Source organism: Salminus brasiliensis, chromosome 17, assembly GCF_030463535.1.
Source record: "Salminus brasiliensis chromosome 17, fSalBra1.hap2, whole genome shotgun sequence".
In the NCBI taxonomy this organism is placed as follows: domain Eukaryota; kingdom Metazoa; phylum Chordata; class Actinopteri; order Characiformes; family Bryconidae; genus Salminus; species Salminus brasiliensis.
Genome location: NC_132894.1, coordinates 26,290,072 through 26,310,452, shown reverse-complemented (window position 1 = coordinate 26,310,452; position 20,381 = coordinate 26,290,072). Strand labels below are relative to the sequence as shown.

The window sequence follows — 20,381 nt, the reverse complement described above, 5'->3', positions numbered from 1 at the left end:
ATGATCAGCTTCTCATGAATACTATTTGACCACATCAGCTCTCTGAATTTATTGCATTAATTTTAGAAAAGGCTATTTTTGACCAGGCCCCTGGACTTGCTGAATAATATACTCATTTGGGGTACGATGTATTCAGTACTTTCAGCAATTCTACCTTAAGCATATTCAGAATGCTTAACAACCTTTAGTTTTATAAGTGCTGTGCTGTCAGTTAGAACGGAGCGCATGTCTGACTAATTGCACACATTCTCAAAAGGGCTAAAAAGCTGCAATGGACAATCATGAGATAGCACACATTATTACTATTCCTATTCATTTAATAAGGCAGTAATCAGTACAAGGTGTACTGCCAAAGGTCACATCACCAGTATGGTGCCCATTTGAACTTTTGCAGTTATGGCCAAAGTCTTGTATAGGTGGTGTAGATTGGATTTGTTTTACTTTGTGTCTCACTGGCTTATATGAAGTAGCCTAATACAAATATTATTAATGTCTTATGAAACCAGGGACCCTTATGAAAACAATAGACAAACATACTGTTACCAAAACACATGGACAAATGTACAGTCAGAAAGTGGTTCTGTGTGCTGTTTTAATGACCTAACAGGGTTGCAGTGTAGTGGAATTCAAGTATTCGGAATGCATTTCATGTATACAGAAATTATGAGTTTTCTGTGCATGTGTTTTTTTAAAGGACATTATTCAGAACACTGACTATTTATCCACTACATTACAAAAAAAACTAAGGAGGAGGCTAAAGCTAAAGCATGAGTAGACTGATAAATCACTGTGCTGATCAGTTATTTATTCTAGTGTTACTGAGCTCTACTAAAGCATGAGTAGACTGATAAATCACTGTGCTGATCAGTTATTTATCTGTGTTACTGAGCTCTACTAAAGCATGAGTAGACTGATAAATCACTGTGCTGATCAGTTATTTATCTCAGTGTTACTGAGCTCAGCTAAAGCATGAGTAGACTGATAAATCACTGTGCTGATCAGTTATTTCCCTCAGTGTTACTGAGCTCAGCTAAAGCATGAGTAGACTGATAAATCACTGTGCTGATCAGTTATTTATCTCAGTGTTACTGAGCTCAGCTAAAGCATGAGTAGACTGATAAATCACTGTGCTGATCAGTTATTTATCTCAGTGTTACTGAGCTCAGCTAAAGCATGAGTAGACTGATAAATCACTGTGCTGATCAGTTATTTATCTCAGTGTTACTGAGCTCAGCTAAAGCATGAGTAGATTGATAAATCACTGTGCTGATCAGTTATTTATCTCAGTGTTACTGAGCTCTACTAAAGCATGAGTAGACTGATAAATCACTGTACTGATCAGTTCTTTATCCTAGTGTTACTGAGCTCAGCTAAAGCATGAGTAGACTGATAAATCACTGTGCTGATCAGTTATTTATCTCAGTGTTAATGAACTCAGCTAAAGCATGAGTAGACTGATAAATCACTGTGCTGATCAGTTATTTATCTCAGTGTTACTGAGCTCAGCTAAAGCATGAGTAGGCTGATACATCACTGTGCTGATCAGTTATTTATCTCAGTATTACTGAGCTCAGCTAAAGCATGAGTAGACTGATAAATCACTGTGCTGATCAGTTATTTATCTCAGTGTTACTGAGCTCTACTAAAGCATGAGTAGACTGATAAATCACTGTGTTGATTAGTTATTTTTCAGTTTAAATTATGTTAAGAAGCTAAGCTTTATTTACTTGCTGGTTTCGTTTGCTTTGTAGCTGAAGTGCAAAACTAAAGAAACAAGCTTCAGACATTGTCTGTGTCTTTGGTGATGGACATTTGCGAAAAGGGGAAATTAAACTTACTTTGTAAAGCCATTAAAGGAGCGTGTTAATAGATGGTAGTGTATGGTAAAAGTAAGGCATGTTGACAGATGGATGATTTCACAGGCAGAGTACCATTAGCCATTGTTACTCTTAACAATTAATCTGATTTCAGTACTGGAACAGCATTTCTCTGCATTTAACAATTTAAAAACGTGTTAACTCATCTCATGTTACAAGGCATTTGACAACAGCTTAAATTAGCAAATTCACAAAATGTGCTTAATATAGTAGCAAGCTAACATTGCTTGCTACTATACATTAAGTGACATTAAGGACATCCAAATGTCCTAGAATTTACTTTAATCCAAAGTGTGACGGGGTTGTTTTTTGAAAGTGTCCTGTCAACAGTATCACTGACCATATTAATGATCAGTGCCAATATCAGTGAAAATGAATGACCTTCAGGGTATTCCAATAATGTATTGTCTTGATGAACACTTGAGGAATAGTTCTATTATTTCATGAGGCTGACCATGTTTAGGTAACAGGGTTGAGTATATATTAACGGACTAAAATATACATATTTCATTACCTATATTAGATAACACTAAGGAGTGTGTGGGTTATCTACAGGTGTGTACTGTTCAACGGATCCACACAAATGCAAAAATGTATGAAATATGATTTCTGAAATTATTCAATGATTATATGTCAAGTTAAACTGTATCAGGCCAGGTAAAATGCTACTAAGGACAGTAGATAGTTTTAACTAATATCACTGGGACACAAATTGCACCCCAATTGTGAAATCAACTAGAAAGACTGGAAAGTGTTATCCACTGCAGAGTGATGCTCATCCATTGAGGAGTGAAATGCACAGTAGCCACCCCAGCCTTAGCTTATCCTCGGAGAGAAAGGTAACATTGAGTCACCTTGCTGCATTGTGAGGTGCTGGCAGCAGGGAGAGAGAGAGAGAGTAATCAGCAGCCCCAATACTGCAGAGCAGTGCAGGACTGCGCACCGATGCCCTGTGAGTGGTAGGAAAGGTACTAATGAAAGGAAAAGGTGATTAAATGGACGGATAATTGAACAGACAAATATACAGTCTGCAGTGAACAAGGATCAAGAGAATGTACAGGGAAAAGGTTAATGATGTGTAATTAAATTATAAGCCCACCTTCATTTGGTTTTGTGTTATTAGCTGGACACAGCTTCTGTCCCTGAGTTTGGGATGTGTACTGCTTTATTGAAGCTGACCAGCTGCTGGGAATACAGCGAGAAAACGTTGGCTGGCTGTCAGCAGTCGTGTCCCAGCGCACCGCTGTCAATCTTTCACACCATGCACACTCCCACAGAAACTTCTAGCACTTCCAACCACTCCAGCACACTGTCAGTCACTTTGAAGGGGACTTTCTGGAAGTGCCGACAAAAATATCTCAGACTTCTTAAAGGAATAGATCAGTGAAAAATACGATTTGAACAATTTTCCTTTTTACCCAAAATGCACCGCATCAGCTGAGACATGTCTGGAGTCTGAAGTGTGCTAGGAGCTAAGAGGCTAATATAGCTAATGTAATGAATGTTTATATCATGCTATGTTTATATCTTAGCACTGTGAGAACTGTGTAAATCCTTATCTTAAACCAGAGATAGGGACTTCATTGACTCAACTGCATGCTGAATGACTCAACTTTTGACTCATTTGTTTTTATTATATATATATATATATATATATATATATATATATATATTTAATTTCATAAGGCCTCCCCAAAGTCTCCTACATGTCTCACCTATCTGCCAGTAATGGTCCTGTTGCCGCTTTGCTGATTCCTGTTTGCTGTTGGAGAGAGCTATTGATCAGACTTCCACCCCAGAGATTTGAGACTCGACTCGGACTCACAGGCAGAGTCTTGGGACTTGACTTGAGACTCAAGAGGAGACTCAAGACTCGACTCATTTCACATGAAGATACTCGAGTCAGATCTGTACCTCAGGCGCTTAAGATTAGACTCAGACTATAATTCATATTTGAGAGACTCAGCTCATTTACATGAGGAGACTTAAGACAAAAGACCCAAGAGTTGACTCAGACCTCTACCCCAGGCATTTAACATTAGACTCAGACTATGACTCGTTCTTCAGAGACTGAACTCACTTGCTTGAGGAGACTCAAGCTTATTATGCATGAAAAAACTCAAGACTTAAGTCAGATCTGTACCCCAGACACTTGAGATTTGACTTTGACACGTATCACAAAATGACTCCAATTTGCATCCCAGAGTCTAAAGACTGACTTGGACTCAAGCCTCAGTGATTCAAGACTGAACTTGAATTTGCACCCTAGAGATTTGAGAGTGAAATTGCTTATTCACTTCACACAGTGTGTTCTGTCACAGTGCTGCTCTGTATTAATGGTGTGGACCGTACTGCTGCAATAGCACAATAATCTCAACCCTTCAATACAGGGTATTGAAACATATCAGGCCAAGGAAATTGTAACTATTTAGCACCAGACAGCTACTTTTACTTATACTTATTCCTTTAGTCTCAGATCCCTTTTTGTATTTTTGGCTTGATGACACAAGTGCTTGTGCGGCATCATGCATCTTCCTTTTGGTTTCAAATCATTTGTAAGTGCGTCAGGACCAACAGGAATTGCTCCAACAAAAGATCCCTCCCTCAAAGGGGATTCAGTGATAAAATATTTATCCTCTTTGAGGTGTTTGATGTTGATGCGCTGTAGGGGCGCGCTGGTTGATCCTGGCAAGAACAAAGATGCTGCAAATCCAAGGGGGGATTTTAGAGGCATTTCTTTTTGGCCTAGGGAGTTATCAAATCCAACACAAACTGTGTACACAGTGATCACAGTGTTTTATCAGTCTAGACGTTGGAGAAATGCTGCATTGCTGTGTTTTTAAGGCAAAAATAAACTTGTATATGCACTGCAGAGGCCCATAAAGGCTTCTATTTTCAATAGATCTAGTCTAACTGTACACCAGTGTCTCATTGGAATAGCAATGTCAGCTACTTGCTTGTGGGACACAAAAGAAGGTAGCTATAATACAGGTTAACTGAATTACTAAGATGAGATTTAGTAGCTGTTATTAGACAAAAAATATTCTATAACAAAATACTTCAAACATTTGTTCTAACAAATGAACAAATTTGTTCTTAGCCTATAAGGCTAACTGGAATACTGTTAAAAGAAAAAGAACCTCCAAAAGTTCCTGAAGGATCTAAAAAACATATTTTGCATCGAATTATAACAGTATTGTACTGTATAATCACAAGCATGTTAGCTTTTGCCTAGAGTGTTAGCTTGTGGGTGAAGCTTGTGTAGCTAGACATGGTAAAGCACAGCTTTAGTTTCAAATATTGTTATTTATCCATTTTTATCCATATTTAGATTATAAAGAACTTAAATAACATAACACTTTGACATGAGGCACAGTACACCAAATTGAGTGAGTATAATTGGAAGTCCTACATCGCTGTGTTTTTAAGGCTAACATAAACTTATATAGCCATTGCAAAAGCCCATAAAGTGTTTGGAAATGAAGGTCTGGGTGGTGTTTTTTGTTTTATTGTCAGCTCTCTCCGGCCTTTCTGATGCACTGATAGAGATACGCTGTGAATTGGAGCTCCGCCTCACACACCAAGTTCAAATTTATGGGCAGCATCAGAATATTGGGCAGGTTTTATATGATGCAGTGTAAGCGTTATTGTAATGTCATGCTTGAGGAAACGCTGTCCTCTCGCGGCCCAGTGGCAGTCATGGGTGATGGAGTTGACAGATTGGCACAGCAAAGTGTGCCCCTTTGTCATATTCTTTCTCTCTCTCCTTTTTTCCTTCTCTCTCTCTCTCTCTCTCTCTCTCTCTCTGTATTTTCCTTTGCCTTTTCCTCTCCCTCTCCCTTTTCCTCTCTGTTTATCACTTTGCTGTGTCTTTTTCTATCACTCTCAATCTTATCATATTCTCTAGCTCTATTTTTGTCTCATACACTCTCGACACATTTGACACATCCATACACCTGGCTTTTGTCCCACTGTCTGTTTCTGTTGTTTTTCAATGTCTCAATATCTCCATATTCTCTTTCTGTATCTGTTTCAAACACACACACACACACACACACACACACACACACACACATCCTCACAGACAAACACAGGACAGCATCTATGTGAAAATGTCTAATGCAGATTTCTTTGTTCATATATATGTGGCGGGTTGACCAGGTTTTGCATTGATGGCTGCTATAAATAGACCAACATTCCTGAAGGATAATCGCCCGCTCTTTGTCGGTGTCCGTCTTTTGTTGGAACTCTGCCTCACCCCTCTGAGAGATTTGGCCAGGTGTGTGTTTCATAGCAGAATGAAAGTGAGAGTCTATACCTCATGAGTCATGAGGCTCAGGTGTATGCCTACTGTTACTGAAGCTCCTGTTTGTATCTGTAATGGTTTGTTACTCTTGATGCTACAGAACAAATAATAAAGAATGTATCCTTATTTATTATTTATTTGTATTATGCTTATTAGACATCTCACACATGTCTTTTCTCAATTAGTAGATCATGGCTTGTGTTTAAGAAAAGAGGCTGAGGTGTATGTAAGGTATGGCTGGAGTAAGATTTGGTAAGCTTTATGTGTAGACCTAGTGACTGGTAAATTAAGAAAACTGAAACTCTTCAGAATGCTCCTCTCTGCGAGTCAAGTATAAGTAGTGAACTATAGATAGAGAGATAGGTGGACAGTTGAGATGTGCTTATGGGCTGGGAATGCTAAGAATTCAAACTAATATGGAGAGAAAAAAAAGTTTGTTCATTATTTTGAACAGTGTTTTACATTCATGCCACTCAAACCACAAGACAGCTTGCTGAATAAGAAAATGGATTTAATGTCATATGTAAACACTTGTACCATTTACTCCCCAGTCTGTTGAGGTGTTCATGTTTGGGTCAAGTCACACACATATATATATATATTTATACCGTTGCAGACTGTCCAAAGGACTAAGATCACATTGAACATCTGTGATTTAAACTTGATAATAAACAACAAAAAGATGACATGTACATGTATGTTGACTCTCTGGCTTTTTAAAACTTAACAGAAGAGAAGAGGAAAAAAGCTTATGCCTGTCATGATCATTTTCACAACATCGTGTCCCAACATAAGGTGTTTTCAAACGCTGATTTTTTTTTTTATCACAGTGGTGTAAAGAACATGTCATGGGTGTAAAGAACATAGAATACAGGCCCTTTCAATTCATAGATGTAAAAAAGCTGTTTTTTCCCCCACTCGTTCTCATCTAACTGCATTTGATATGTGCTTCAGAGTAAGACGCAAAAGAAGGTAGCTATAATACAGGTTAATAAGCTATTAATAGTAGAGCTAATACGATTTAGTAGCTGTTATCAGAAAATATTATTCCATAAACAAATACTCCAGACATTTGTTTACAGTGCTAAAACACCCTGTTAGCTTATTAGGCTACCAGGGAATACCAAAATACCATACAAACCACTAGCTACAATTACCAATAATCTTAACCATGCTTTCCAGTCAGTATTTTTTTTTTTTTTAAGGCATAACAATACCAAAGATATATACTGAATATATTTATATTGTATCATACTTTATGATGACTAGCATGCTAGCTAGCTTTTTGCTATAGTGTTAACTTGTAAGTGGAGCTAGATGAGGACACGGTAAAGCACAGCTTTTTACTTTCAAATACTGTAACTTTATTTATTTTTATTAACACAATTATTTGACTTGAGGCACTGTGCAACACACTGAATGATACGTTTTGTCAAATACATCCCTAATATGTAACTTTAAAACCAATTAATGTTGGCAAACAACACCCCTTGCTGTTCTGACAGGCCGTAGCCTAAACACAACACTGTGTAATACGCTGAAGACTTTCAGCAGTGAATGTTTCAGTGTCAGGGCTCTGCTGTTTACTCAGTGAATTACACTGCGTATCGCAAGGCAAACAGTGCAGACTTGTATCTTCTTCAGGCTTCATTGTTATTCAGCCACGTCTAAACCTCATACCTGCAGCTTAACCTGCTACACCCTAATAACGTAAAGCACGCTAGCTATGAGGAGTGTCCTCCAGCAGCAGGCGATGTCGTTTACGCAGTGTATCCGTCAATGTGACCTCCCATTCACCAATACACAGGACCCCCAGCTGCCCATTTTCCGTCGGCTCAAACGGTGGGCTAAAGCTGTCCCGCACTTTCCCAGCAAGTTTGCTCTTCCCCTTTAAGCAGTGCAGCCCTAGTGGATTCCCTAGAAACTCCGCACCGCAGCAGAAGAATGAAACAGCCGGGCTAGGCGAGTCTAAACCGGGATCATGGCGGCTCCGCTCGGCCGGGATACTCTACCTGAGCACTGGTCCTACGGAGTGTGCAGGGATGGCAGGGTCTTTTTCATCAAGTGAGCCGCGGCAGAGCCGACTATTTCAATCCGCTGTGTTTTTATCGCCTCGTCCAGCTAACAGGTGTTTTCTTTCTGCTTTCCCCTCAGCGATAAAACTCGCAGCACTACTTGGCTCCATCCCCGCACTGGCGAACCTGTCAACTCGGGACACATGATACGGTCAGGTACGAAGTTTTAGCCGCAGTTCTACTTCAGTAGTGTGTCAACGTTAACAACAGTCACTGTGGAGTGAGCGGGAGTCTAGCATCATCCGCCTCCGCCTCCTCCTCCTCCATAATGGGCACTTCAGACTCGTTTCAGTCCAAAACTTTGTGCCGCTGTATGGCTTGTAGTGTAAATATGCCTCTCTCTCTTTAGATTTACCGCGGGGATGGGAGGAGGGTTTTACCGACGAAGGAGCCAGCTTCTTCATAAAGTAAGCCAGTAGTCCATGTCTTTTCTCGTGGTGAAGTGGGAGTCTTCGGTGCAAGTGTTTAAGCATCACCCCCCTCTCTTCTTTTTGTGGCAGTGCTGCTGCTGCTGCTGCTACTGCTGCAAGTTAGCCTTGATTGATGACCATAGGCTGGATATTTGCATGTTTTAAAGCGTCCTAAATTGGGACAGAGGGGGTATCAGCGATATCCGCTTAACTGCAGGAGTTGGAAGTGTTTAGGGATCCTGCTATCCTCACTGAAGCACTATTGACTTGGTGTTGGAACCTGGTCAAGATGCTAATCATAGCTTGGATGCTGCTCTGGCACTGGTACTAATAATGTGGTGGTTGGACCTAGATTGCTGTTGGTGCAGCATTATGCATTATGAGTCTCACAGCACGTGGTGTTAAAGCACTTGCAGACATGATGAGGCAGATTACTATGCTATATAAAATCTAAAGGCAGTAGTAGGAATATTTTCCCCTCGTGTGTTTAACAACGTGTCCACACACACACTTTTTGATTGATAGGTTGAGTGTGGCACTTGAAAGTGCGGCCACGTGTATAAGGTACACAGACGATTAACACAGGAATCTGGGTGCTCTGGTGTAGTGTATGCCCATGCCCAGTGCCATGCGTGGGCAAGGGACAGGGGGTTTACAGCCCCTTCGTGCTTTGTAGTGGAGCACTGGAATTGTATTCTGTAAAGTGATTGAGCTTCATGCAATACAATGACTTAGGGGTAGTTTGAAGTGTTGTGATCGACCCCCCCTGGTTTGTGATCCAAAAAAACCCATCCAAGATCAGTGCCTGATTATACTAATGCTAATTAGGCTGAATGAAAAGAAATCCTCACAAAATCTTCCAACGAGAGAGAATGTTCCAAGAATAGAAGCTGTTACTGCAACAGAACAAGGGACAACACCCCGATAATACCCTTGATTTTGAAAAAAATATTGAATGAGCAGGTATGTACGAACATTCGGAGCTTATTGAAGTACAGTGCCAAGTGCATTAACTAGTGCTAAGGAAGCTTATATGGTACTAGTCAGCTAACTGTGAACTCACTAATACTAAAAGTAGAGAATGCAAGACAAAACACAGCAGCTCTTATGTGGATATTGGGACTATGGCATTTCAGGTATTTCAAATATGAGTTTTTTAAAAGCACTGAAGCAGTGAACTGGACTTTCCTCTGAGTTTGCTAACAAGGTCTAAGAAGGTCAATGGAGGGCTAATAACCAATGATGGATACTTTTGAAACTGTAGAGAGAACAAAATAGTCAGGAATTTGTTTTTGTGTGTTGTAAATGAGGGGCACTGAGATAATTCTGGCAAGGAACCCGGGCATTGAGAAGTACAATTCAAATCGTAGTGCTATTGTCTTTGTTCAAGGGGTTGTCACTGCAGCACCAAAAACTGGCCTGGCAGTTGCAGTGACTGTTGGGTCTTTAAGGCAAATACTTCTCATATTTCTGAGTGAAGGTTGCTACTTTAGGTGGTGAAAGTGACACAGTGACAACTTTATTCACTGTTACTACACAGTAATCCACAGCTGGGTTATTGGGGTCATTTCCACAACCCAGCACTGGGTTGCTATGTAACAGAATATGCACAGGGTTGAACTTGCCCAGCATTGCTGAGTTATATAAATAAATTCAACATAATAATCCAACATAAAACATATGTTGGAAATATTTATTATATGGTCACTTGAGTTGGTTTTAATTATTTTGGGGGGGTTCTTTGTTTAATGAACATTATTTATTAATTTCCTTTTGGACAACATATTACTTACATGATTTCTCATAAAAGAGCTGCTCAGTAATGACAAGCTGTGAATAAAATCAAATCTTTCTTCATGGTTGCAGATATCCCGGAATGTTTGTTCCAACCTGTAAACAGAAGTGAAAAAACATTTAGACAAGCTACAAACCACTTGACACTCAGTAGTTTTAAGGCCAACTAAAATACAATGACACAATCTACAGTGCTACACAGGTAACAATTAATACCTACTTTATATATTTAGCTGTAAACTGAAAAATTTCAGCTACTAGTAACCATGTGCTACTGGAGTCTACGCAGTACCAACTCTTTTGGTAGACCCGTACAATGCAGGTCCAGCCTGGCAGTCTGTCAGTTCATTCCTAAGTGTAAAACACAATATATATTTTAAAACATTTACATTTACATTTAAGGCATTTAGCAGACACTCTTATCCAGAGCGACTTACAAAAGTGCTTCGCTATTTACTCAAGAATAACCTTAGCTAGTTTAAATAAACTAAAAATTCAAAGATACCATGGATCTTCATGGATCTTAAGGGATGGTCGGTCAAGCCAAGCCGCACTTGAAGCTCGAAGGGCTCTTGGTGCAGATCGGCTCTTGACCATTGGCAATAAGTACGGAGGGGTGGTTCATTCTTGGCCTTGTAGGCCAGCATCAGGTTTTTTAATTTGATGCAGGCAGCTTTAGGAAGCCAGTGAAGAGAACGCAGCAGCGAAGTGACATGGCTGAATTTAGAAACGTTGAACATGACCCGTGCCGCTGCATTTTGGATAAGTTGCAGGGGCCTGATGGTGCGCAGAGGGAGACCAGCCAGAAGAGAGTTGCAGTAGTCAAGTCTTGAAGTGACAAAAAACTGATCAAGCACCTGGGTGGCCTCTCTAGAGTGGAAGGGTCGAATTCTCTGGGTGTTGTACAGGAGAAATCGGCATGGCAGAGTCGATTTGCAACATGACTTGAGAATGATAACTGATCATCCATGACATTCAAGCTTGTGTAGATGGAATGACCAGTGAGTTCTCAAGGCAAGAGCAAAAAGCAAGAGACATCTGTGAGACATGCTGAGATACGGGTAGAAACCTGTGTGTCAGAGGGTGGGAAAGAAAGGATGAGTTGAGTGTCGTCGGCATAATAGTGATAAGAGAGTCCATGGGAGGATATAACTTTACCAAGAGAGCTAGTGTAGAGCGAGAAAGGAAGAGGACCAAGCACCGAGCCTTGTGGAATGCCAGTGGAGAGACTACAAGGAGCGGACATGTCCCCCTGCCAGACAGCACACGAGGGAAGCAATCACAGGTCTAGCGCCTCTGCTGTCTGGTTCCCTGTGCCAATATTAGTACAGGGAAAACTAACTGTTGGAATTAGACACTGGAGATGGAAAATGAGCTGTTTTGTAATTGAAACCTATAGGGATGGGCGGAGCTGTACATCATACTGCAACCAGCCAGCAGTAAAGCAGTAAACATTTTCTGTCATTCTGTTGTTGCACTGATGCATGGAAAAAACTCCTTAGGAGCTATTAATTAACGCTGATAATTATTACAACCCATTGTCTGGCTTGTTTTTGTCAGTATATCAGCCACTGGGCTACATAATAACTACCCAAGAACTACCCAGCACTGCGGAATGACCCAACAGCCTCAACCCAGCTTTTGGAATGTTTTTTACGCTCCATGCAAGTCTTTGTGAATCTGGAATCAGAATGCATTTCCCTCATGTACCCCACAGCGGTAAGGAGGGTCTCTGAGCTTACTGTGCTTATTTTCGCTTGATGATAGATGGGGGTGGTGGGAGGGTGAGGTGAACATGATTGTTTATTACATTATTTTTCCCTGCCTGCTGGTATAGGGTTTATGGTGATGTAATAAGAAAAACAGAATGTGTTTTAGAGGCAGGGAAAAGTCTGTAAATTTTGATGGATGATGACATAAACAAAACAAGAAGATTGTTTGAGATCAGATTGTTGATATGTCATACATATCACTACACTGCTGTTATATAAACCAAAACATAAAAAAATTAAAATGTAATCCATCTTTAAACTTAGACTCTTTGTTGTACTGAGGTGATTAAGTTTGAATTGTTTTAGGGGAATTCCCTACTTTCTGCATAATTAAAGCAGTATTATACAGCATCTTTACCTCAAAATAACAGCTTCAAGATCATTGATGCCCCTGTAACAGGTAGAGTAGCACCACTATCGTTGCTACTCCATGCTCAGCTTCGAGATCATTGATACCCCTGTAACAGGTAGAGTAGCACTACTATCATTGCTACTCCAGGTTCAGCACGCTGCTAACTGCAGTATGTAACTTTGGTGAAGCAGGGAAGATCACACTTGCCAGGAATGCTGTGTAACCTGAGTAATTTGTGTAAAATACTGCATCAGTGCACATGACTCTTTCACTTTCAGTAAATTGCATGTGTAAAGCATGTCCTTCAGTGGTGGCTCAAATCATGTATTCACCTTCCTGACTGTAGGGGGAGCACAGGAGCAAGAAATGCCAATTCTCACATAATTCTGCTTTAAACATTTAAGATTTGGAATATATAGATATATAGAGATATATAGATAGCGGAATGTGAATGTAAAGCTGTAGAGAAACTTATCAAGTGAGAATTGTTTACAGTGGTGATAAATGAAAATAGAGCACCAGGTTATTGATGACAGGTTTGTGGGTTCGATACCCTGGTCTGCGAAGCTGCCACTGTAGGGGCCTTAACCCTCTGTGCTTCCCATATAACTGGGTGTGTTTGCTCACTTGTGTGTGTTCACTGCACGGATGGGTTGAAGGCGGATGCCTAATTCCATCTGTGTCCAACACCAGTGATGATTGTGATTGTCTTTGTCTGTATGTGTTTACTATTCTGATATCATTGTGACAAGGCCTTGTCCCTTTCCCCTTAAGCCCTTAACACTCCAAGGCTTATTACACACTAGGGTTTATTATTTAGTAACTACAGGGACGTCTGTGCAAACTGGTGGGATAATTCTTTGGTAATATATGTTTGTAATAACACTTTTGGCCCTACGGCAGTAAATTGGCTTTTTAATGAGTCCTTAACATCATTTCTTCCATTACTGATGAGTGGTGCCGACCAGAGACATGACAAAAATGCACATTTTGATTTTAGGTTAATTTGAATGTTCCTTAGTCCTCTAATAAATGTATCTATATGCCATCCTCTGTGAGTTAATTATTATAGCCTGGTTTGATTTTAGCTACACATATGTTTGCTTTTAAACAAAAAAAAAAAAAGATAACTGGAAAATCTTTCATCTTTGTGACTCTGTAGGAAGGCAGCTTGATTACAGAGCTCTCTGATGATCAGCAATGCGGACACTGGTCCAACATGGGATTCCTGCCACCAATTACCTCTCTCTCTCTGCCCACGTAATGGAGAAAATAAAGGGCATTGCCCAGCAGGACTGGATGGGCTTTTCCCATTAAAATTCTCCTCATGTCCAGCAATGTGCAAGACCTTCACTCTTCCCATTAGCTGCATGTTGTTCCCATTTTGTCCTGTGTGTGTGTTAGAGTGTGTGTGCGCATGTGACATATAAACTTATGGTGACAGAGATATATGGCATGATCACACTCTCAATTCACGGTGGCTTGGCTCCCCAAAGTCACTTTACCCGTTCAGCTTCATTTAATATGAAAACAGACACTCCAAATCAAGTCTGTGTCCACTGTAGCGTCCACGTGTCCTTTATATTATGACCAGCTTCCCTGGTCAGCACTTCGAAATGCCATTGTTTTGATTGCTTGCTGATGTATTTGGTTGCTTATTTGTTTATGTGGAGTCTCTGTAATGAGTCTTTTGCAGGAGGGATAGTTTTCTGCAGTGTTTTATAGACTGATTGTTTAAAATGCAGGAATCAGCCCTTGGCTCGCCTCAAACAGCAGCTGTGCCCCTACAAGACATTGCTCTTCTTATGCTACAGCACTTCCCCTAGCCTTAAACCAACATTGTCCGGGAATGTAAAGCATACGCAAAAGATCCACCCCTCCCTCCCCAGCAGATGCCGCAGTTACTGGCATAGCGATGACCCTCTTCCAGGCTATAGTACCCCCCCAGACAGCCAGACTAGGCGAGATGTTTACTTCTGGCTGTTAGCTTAAGAGAGCACTTGAAGCCCTTTAGAGAGTACGCATTAAGGATAAGGCTGTGGTGTGATGGGGTTTGGATTGGAAATAAACAGGAGTATTGTCTTGTGGCAGTCATGGCAGTTGGTTACTTTGTTCTCAACTGCTGGTTTAAAGTTCATTCTGGATTAATTTCTCAAGCCACTTGTATCTGCAGACACTGCACTGCAGCCATCTGAAAGCTTATCTTATAGATTTTCAAGTTTGAGTAGATGAAATGGCCAAACGTATTGCATACAGTTCCCAGTAGTGTAAAATATGGATCCTGTTCACACCTCGAATGCATCAGATGTGAACAGAGTACAGTGTGTTTCAATGCGCCCTCAACAGCAATGCCCTGTCCACATCAACTACTGCCCCAGCCAAAAAACACATCATATTCACGAAACCACACTGTCCACTGGCCACATGAGTTAGCTGAGCATGCTACAATACCAAACTAATTAAAGGATACTTGTGGCTGGTATTATTATTATGATATATTACTGTGTGCCATGTCCCTCCTCCAGTAGAAGTTGTGTGAGTAAGAGAAATCACAAGTGGTCACGGGAGAGGCATTTAACATAGCAGGTGTGTATGAGGCCTTGGTTTCACTTAAGGGTTCATCGTCTTACTCTGAGTGAGTTCTTCTTACTACTGTCACCTTTGGCTTGCTGCATTGGGCCGCAGAATATTTGCTTTGTGACAACGTCCATGTTAAAGCTCTATATAAATCCACTTGAAATGGATTTTTCACTTCACTTCAAATGGACGTCTGTTATGGTTGTAATTACCTTTAGATCAGAAGACACTCTCACCTAGTAAATTCAATTCAATTCAAGTATTGTTTTTTAATGATTTTATTAATTCATTATCAAGACATAGGGAAATGAAAAGCAAAAAGAAAGTACCATATTAATGAAGTATGTAATACACTATTATGATTAATGGTAAACAAGACAAGATGCACCTTGATAATGTGTCACATATAACTTCATTGACACTGTTTAATTACAGTTAAACAGTTTATGTCACAGTTTTTACGTTACTTTGATTTGTTATTTTTCCTGTTGATATTTTCCAGACAGCTGTGGGCACAATGACAGTAAAATTTAATGCCACTGAGTTGATTCTTCTTAGGACACCCAGCCCCCTCATCTCCATATTTTGATCCAGCAACATCAGAAAAAAGTCACAGAATCACATGTGCTGATTAATTGCATCCACCTGTGTGAACTACATTATCGTGATGCCTACTCTGTAGTAGCCTTGTTACGCAATGAAGTCCAGAGTGCATTAGCGCCTTGCTCACTAATTTCCATTTCAATAGCCCTGTTCTTGTGACGGGACCTATTTATTGTTTTTTTCTCGCAAGGCAACACTTCTGGTTGCTCGCAGGCCAGTGGGAAACACAGCCGCAGGATTAGCATAACGGAGGGGGAGTTTTAAAGGTCAGAGAAAATGATTTTGGAAATGTGTTATTGCTGACAGGTTTATTGTTGGGCCACATGAAGGGAGTCATTGTGCACTCTGACACAACCGAACACTGCGGCTCTGAAACGCACAAGAGCACAAATGTCACAGCTGTAAAATAAAGTGCTTATTTGTGGCCTAAATGGCTTCACGGTTCCTGTTTGGATCCTGGAGCTTTCACTGCCGGTGTACATTGTCCCTCTGTCAGCTGGAAAGGAAGCTGATGTTTGTTTTTTTAACTTAAAACAGAACAAAGTAGACCAAATCTTTACCTTTCTTCCATGTATATAATAACAGTTACCAGCTTCATGATTCAATGGAATGCTAGCCAAACAGATTTACTAAACAAACAGATTATAATCATAATCATTATCATAACTGTTAGTCACTTGATTCATTGTTACAAAGGAGTTTAGCATTAGCACGTGCCATTTGTGTCAGAGTTGGCAGGACAGGCCTGCTTACTTCAAACCTCACCTTAGACTTGGATAGGACAAGCTTGTCGTAATTTTTTTGCTACCCAATAAATCATTGTGGATGGCAGGAGTTCATAAACTATACAAACTGGAATATTGGATGGTGTTGAAAGTGTGAGGGCAGGGCAGGCGAGATGGGGAGCCTGTCCTTGAGCCGGAGCGCATTAGCTGTACGTTAGCATCTCCCGGGAACCCTTCATTTCTGCTGATGTGAATATTATCTCTTTGGTTAATGGTGGGGAGCGCTCGACGGGCCGCACGCTGGCCTCGATCCCCCGATCAAAAGTTTATTTGATTTACTGCAGGGTTGCTGGTTGCCAGATATTTAATATATCCCGCACAAGCTTATAAGGGCTAATGGGAGAATCGCTGGAATGTAAAGCCCCACCTGTCCGGCCCCGTGGTCCCGGCTGCACTCAGCTAATTAAGAGAATGTGAATGGGGAGACAGGCTTTTGGAATTTATCTTTGCATGAGTGGCTGAGAAAGGTGGGTGACATTGACATATCACATTCAACTGTCAGAGCCTGGAGGACTTGCTATATTAGATCCCTTTGCAAGAACCTCAGTGATGCCTGAACTGAGAGAAAGTAGAGTGTTTGTCTTAGAACTCAACATACTACATTATCCTTGCCATTCCTCCTGAAACAGAATGGTTTCCCCTCTCCTGTTCTGGGATGCCCTGCCCTGTTTACCCTGTCTAGAATGCTTATTCTTTTCCAGAATGTTTGGCTTCATTTTAATTGCTGTGGAGTTGTCTTATTTAAGCGGCCTTAGAACAGTCTCTAGAATGGTCCTTCCATTCATTCTGTTCTATGTTCCCTCTGTTTCACGCCATTCTAGTCTGTTCTTTGAATGCTCTCCCACTTCACACTGCTCTAATTTTTAAAAATTCTCTACATTCACATGTTCAAGAATGTTCTCACCGTTCTAGGATGGCCTACCTTGTTCGTACTGTTCTATAATTGTTGCCTTGTTTATACGGTACTGGAATGGTGTGTTGATGCACACTGTTCTAGAATGTTCTCTCTCATTTACACAGTACTACTCCTTCACATGGCTCTAGATTATTCTTACACATTCCCACTGTTGTAGGGTGTTCTTACTTTTCACATTGTTTTAGAAAGGTTACCCTGTTCATTGGTGTGCAGTTGTATCCCATTCAGATGTTTTAGAACGGTGGCCCGTTCGCACGGTTCCGGAACGTTCTGTCGGATTCACAGTATCCTACAATGTTCTCATCATTCACACTGTTCTAGGATGATGACCCCATTCACACTGTTACAGAATGGTCACCACATTCAGACTGTTCTCCAATGTACTTTTTTTTAACGATTCACACTGTGTTCTCTCTGTTTAACACTGTTGTCCACTATTCTAAAGTGTTGAATTTACATGATTTAAATATATTTATTGGTTCCAGTATTTCAAGGCCAGCATTTGAGCAGGTGAACTAAAACCAAGATTCATTTGTACAAACATGAAACATGTATGACTTAGTTTACTAATGTAATACTTCAGTGTTTTTGTATCGTGTTTTGTACTGTAACAGTGGTAGCCTATGACCAGTAGGCTATTAATTGCCTTTGTGACTGTCATCAGCACCTTGTAGTGGAAATTCTGCTTTATGCGGTTCTGGCTGGAGAAGGGTCATCAATCTCTATAGAAGCTTACTGATCTCTGCGGAGATCAGAGACATCTCCAGATGACTCATAGAGAGGTCACTGTCTGATTCATCTCTACTGATATTGACCTGGGCTGGATTGAAGTGGAGTTGGCTGAAGTAAAGAGATTATGGTTCTCACGCAGAGAGTCCTCTCCACAGTGTCAGTCTTGCCTAATGTGAGAAAAAGGAACGAGCCATCAAGATGACCATCTTCCTTTTCTGACTCAGCAGCTCACGCTGATAAGAAGGCTACTGCTTGCTGATAGACTTGATTATGCAGGCAGGGCTTGCTTTTTTCAAGTGTAGATCAGCTCTTGTATTTGTAGTGGGGTTTTAAGGCCACGACACAGTGACTCTATATCTCCCAACAAACACTAGCATTCTGATGTTTTCTTTATTTTTGTCCAGAATAAGAACCGACAAGCCAGACGAAACAGTGTTCTGCTACTGTCACTGCACCGATCACTATAACAGTACTCGAAAATAGCGCTTCGGTGATGTCCAAGACAATTAACACACGTGACTGACAAAGGCAAATACCATGCAGATCCAAATTTAACTTGGCAACAAGGTTTTTGGGTGGAAAATTTGCTTCTGCATGACATTCATCAATCTTTAACCCCTGCATGGACATTTCATCCATAGCTTACCATTTACACTCTCCATGTGACTCTGTGTACCGAACCGTGACGTTCATACTGTGATATTGCTATTCATAATGCTTTGGTACGAATGCATGTACTGCTACACTGCTTATACATAAGCAACTGGGCTTATGCACTACAATATCTCCATTGTGCTTAGGTGCCGGTCTGCTAAGACTGTGCTAACTGCAAAGACGCTGACCTATTTTCAACTATTGTCGTAAAGCCATTGTCAGCTTTTCATGGTTTTACGTTAAAGGTGACCATGAGTCTACAATTCACTAGTGATGGTGCTGGAAGTCTGTTGTGAACTCTTGCTCCATCCCCCTCCTCCCCACCTGTCTCAATTGTGCACCAAACAGGCTGATCCCGATCCAAGTCCACATGTTGCTGCCGTGACAACGGCCTGTTGCTTGTGCAGCAGGTTGCTGGAAATAAGAGGCGGGTAGCACAATGGAGGGACTGTTGAGCTTGAGCGAGCGTAGTAAAACCACTCTCCTTTACATCCGCACAAACCAAGGGAGCAGCACACCCCATACACCCTACTTTCATTACTGAATTAGACCAGATCCTCTTGGGAATATGTGCATTGTCAGAACATGAATACATTTAAATTTGAACTGGGAATTAGCACCTCTTGACTTGAGTTGCTATTTATGTACAACCTCTCAGCTTTATTGTGAGCCAGAAACAACGCTCTGTAATGATCTGCACTGTGTGGGTGTCATTTGTGTGAAAAGTCACAGAGGAATGTGTGCCACTCCATTTGTGCAAGAGGAGCTGAAAGTGCTTTCCCCAGTTTTCACCTCGAGCAAAGCAAATGGATATCTACAAAAGTCAGTCTGCATTGTACTGGTGCAACACTATAGCTCCCCGAAGGCATGGTTGCACAATGGCGTCCTGTCGGGACAATATTCTTTTTGTCTTTTGGGTTAACGTCCCACAGGAGCAGCAGCGGAGGTGTTGGATTTCCATGAGACTGTAGCCATACATTGAGTGTCTGCCTACACAGATCAGACTCGGATTCCCCACGGTTGCTCGCTGACTCTCTCATTACGGTTAACACAGTGTTGTTGACTTCCATTATTCGCCCCCACAATAATGGGAAAAATGTATGCCGTATTTTTACTGCATGATGTTTTGGTTGGTGTTATTGTCAACGCCTCTGATTGGTTTGGCTTGATCTGTTTCTATGTAGATGTCGCAGCATAATGTGTTCATTGGATCTATAGCATTTTTAAAAATGGAGTGAAATAAATGGTGGTTAAAGAATGCATGTTTTTTGATGTATAAATAATAAGCATGTGATTAAGAATGGTTAAAGTGAAAAATGCTCAAATGATGTTTACAACCCTGTTATTTTGCACAGCTTTTAACTTTTTGATGGGCTCTTGAAAAAAATGTAAAGTTCTATTATTGGTTTACGTCACATCGCCGGCTCACTGGAGCCACATAGCCTAGCCTAGCCTAACCTGCTCAGCATGGTGTGCAGTTAGCTAGCTAAAGAGAGCTGATAGCTGGTCAGCTAAGTTAGCTTTGAGC

The 20,381-nt window shown here is 40.8% G+C and overlaps 1 protein-coding gene across 6 annotated transcripts in view; it reads left to right on the top strand.

Moving 5' to 3' along the window:
• Positions 1–8,124: 8,124 nt before the first annotated feature.
• Positions 8,125–20,381, top strand: part of plekha7b (pleckstrin homology domain containing, family A member 7b) — a 134,166-nt gene continuing 121,909 nt past the window's right edge. For 4 of the 6 annotated variants that reach the window (XM_072661013.1, XM_072661016.1, XM_072661014.1 and 1 more), the window contains exons 1-3: positions 8,126–8,247; positions 8,338–8,414; positions 8,608–8,665. In XM_072661013.1, the coding sequence (XP_072517114.1) occupies positions 8,165–8,247; positions 8,338–8,414; positions 8,608–8,665 (218 nt within the window). In that variant the 5' untranslated portion in view covers positions 8,126–8,164. Of the gene's footprint in view, positions 8,248–8,337; positions 8,415–8,607; positions 8,666–20,381 lie in introns of all 6 variants that reach the window. The other 2 variants (XM_072661010.1, XM_072661011.1) reach the window with 1 other exon arrangement.